At 34.6% G+C, this 2,453-nt stretch overlaps 1 protein-coding gene across 2 annotated transcripts; it reads right to left on the minus strand.

Moving 5' to 3' along the window:
* Positions 1-306: 306 nt before the first annotated feature.
* Positions 307-2,202, minus strand: LOC108822453 (myb family transcription factor PHL8). 2 transcript variants are annotated; one of them, XM_018595534.2, is made up of 6 exons: positions 1,726-2,202; positions 1,558-1,634; positions 1,407-1,455; positions 1,158-1,254; positions 993-1,062; positions 307-912 (listed from the first exon to the last, which is right to left on the minus strand). In XM_018595534.2, exons 1-6 carry the CDS (start codon positions 1,868-1,870, stop codon positions 364-366), a joined length of 987 nt encoding a protein of 328 aa, XP_018451036.1. In that variant the 5' UTR covers positions 1,871-2,202; the 3' UTR covers positions 307-363. The 2 variants fall into 2 exon arrangements, with proteins under 2 accessions (XP_018451036.1, XP_018451046.1); XM_018595544.2 differs by having other exon boundaries at positions 1,720-1,860.
* Between the last annotated feature and the right edge of the window lie 251 nt (positions 2,203-2,453).

The following is a 2,453-nucleotide window of genomic DNA, read 5'->3' on the forward strand; positions in this document are numbered from 1 at the left end:
CGAATTTGTTTTTGAGACCTCAAGTAAATATGGTTTGTCTTGTCATAAAATAACCACTGAGAAGCCAACATGCTTATCAAGGTCGGGACATAATAATAAAAGCTCACTCTACTCTAATCATTTTGCTACTTTCATTGATCATAAAAAGTTCCCGCCTTTACCACATCCACAAGCCTCCCCACCTAAACTATACACACATATGACATATCACACATTTTTCTACATTATAAAATATGTCGACTCATGTAGAATATTCCCATGCGTTCTTCACCCTGACTTTATATCATCTATGGAAATCTACGCATATTTGTATATTGGATTTTATTAAAATATTTATATATCTTAATAAACTGATTTTTTTTCTCACTCGAACCATAGTCCTATGTTCGGACATGTCCCCATGTTTTTCTTGTAACTATTCAAACTCAACCTCAAGTGCTGCTCATCATCATCGTCAACTCCAAAATCTCTTTTCTTAAGAGGCTGATGTTCCACACAAAGGACGTCGTTTAAGCTTCTCTTCTTTTGCTTCTCCATCATCACTTCTGATTTGATCTCCATCAATGGAAGCTCCATCGATTTCCTCTCGTCGTTATTATTATTCAGTTTTGTCTCTGAGCTCTCTGAAGATGTCAACGAGCTCTCAACTGAACGTCTTGGCTGTCCAACTCCTCTGTTTTCTGGTTTCTTGCACCACAAGAATCCTTCTTCTTCGTAATCTTCCATTTGCGTTAGCTCTGAGAAGGAAGAACTCGGATTCACCATTGAAGCTAATCTAGAGAGCTCGCTTCTAGCAAATTCCATGCCAAGAGTGGAAGATGTGTAGCCAGCGAGAGTTTGTTGAGCTTTCATCAAAACTGACTGTAAATACTTTCCTTGTGCCTCAATCTTTACTTGCAAATGCCTCTGAACCTGAAACCAAATCATTTTAAGATCCCAAAGAGATATTTATTTCTTTGGCATAATTAGGAGATCTTATTGATGTTTATTACCTCGATTTGTTCATGAAGTTTCTTCTGAACTTCCATTTGCAGTTGTAGAGCCTCCGTGATTTTCAAGCCTCTGTTTGGAAATAAAACAATCAATTAATTTTCAATTTATTGAAATAATATACATATGGAAGATATTACTGTTCTGATGATCTGATTATTAATTACTCGTTAGCTGAATCGTTGTTTTCTTCGTTGGCATCGCCTCTAAAATCTCTAGAATCGTTTTTACTCTCAGCTTCTTGGGTTTCTGAAGCTGAGGAAACTGCTAGACCAACAAGTAAATCATAAATAAGAAGAAATAATATATAAAGTTTAATTAACCCTATTAGGTCAGATCATAGTTCAAATTCAAGATTCATGATCAATTGTTATAATAAATGGAAAAAATTTAGAAAATAAAAAAGATTCTTAAACCTTCTAGCTTGTTATCATCGAATTTTAGGCTCTTCCCTAGCCGATATTTCTGCAGAAAGATGATCAATATAAAAGCATCAAAATTTGATCTTTAAGAATCTAAAAACTAAAGCCACTGATCCAATCAAAAATTCTGATGAACATTAATTACCTGTAAATGGCTCTTGAGGTGATACAAGGTAAGCCCAGGGATCTCCATAGCCTTCATCAAACCCTTAGGTGTTGCTTCTGCAACACACAAACGAAAAAGAAATCATCAAAAAATATAGTTAATGAGAAAAGACTAGAATTAAAAGAAGGAAAAACACAGAACATATACTGTTAGGTCCACCGAGTTGATTAACGGCTTCGATGAATCTGTGATGAAGCTCACAAGTCCATTTGAGTCTGGGCTTAGTATCTGTTGACAACACAAGACTCACCTTTGTCTTGAGATTATTATCATTATTAGTGTTGCTCTCCATTGATATATAAACACATATAAATCTCTCTCTAGAGTATACAATTAAGAACAACCACGCAAGAGATATAAATAAAAAAAAACTAAAGAGTTATTTGTTTTCAAAGATTGTTGGGTTTGTTGGCAAAGATATGGAGGATTTATATACAAAGCTTGGAGTGGTTGATGTTATTCTTTTTCTTTCTTCTCTCACTCCATATCTGGAAACATGAGTGGGGCTCTGTTGGAGAAGGGAATATATGCTCTCTTGACCCTTTCCTCTTTCTTTTCATTTTTTCTTTCTTCAAATTTTTCATTATTAACTGTCGTGTTCTTCGATCATATCCCCATTTCACACCACTTTTTTATATACATTGCCTTTTATAGTGCCGTGTTACTTTTTCTTCGATCTATTAGGCAATAAGATCAGACCAAAAAAGAGGTTGTGTACACTTTGCTTTTGGTTGGACATCATCTATCTTAATGGACACATACCGTATGTGCATACCTATTTTCTCTGTGTTTGCAATTTTATTACCGTTATATATTATATTCTCAAATCTGAACATGGTCCTACTTTTACTTTCCTTTCTTGTTTTTCTTCTTAT

This window comes from Raphanus sativus, chromosome 2 (genome assembly GCF_000801105.2).
Source record: "Raphanus sativus cultivar WK10039 chromosome 2, ASM80110v3, whole genome shotgun sequence".
Lineage (NCBI taxonomy): Eukaryota > Viridiplantae > Streptophyta > Magnoliopsida > Brassicales > Brassicaceae > Raphanus > Raphanus sativus.

What these genes read in the sequence shown, in the direction of transcription:
- LOC108822453 (XM_018595534.2), bottom strand. Translation starts at nt 1,870, where the DNA reads ATGGAGAGCAACACTAATAATGATAATAATCTCAAGACAAAGGTGAGT. An exon ending in CGATGATAACAAGCTAGAAG is followed by an intron (nt 1,255 to 1,406) that starts GTTTAAGAATCT and finishes TTGGTCTAGCAG; the next exon opens with TTTCCTCAGCTTCAGAAACC. An exon ending in AACTTCATGAACAAATCGAG is followed by an intron (nt 913 to 992) that starts GTAATAAACATC and finishes ATTTGGTTTCAG; the next exon opens with GTTCAGAGGCATTTGCAAGT.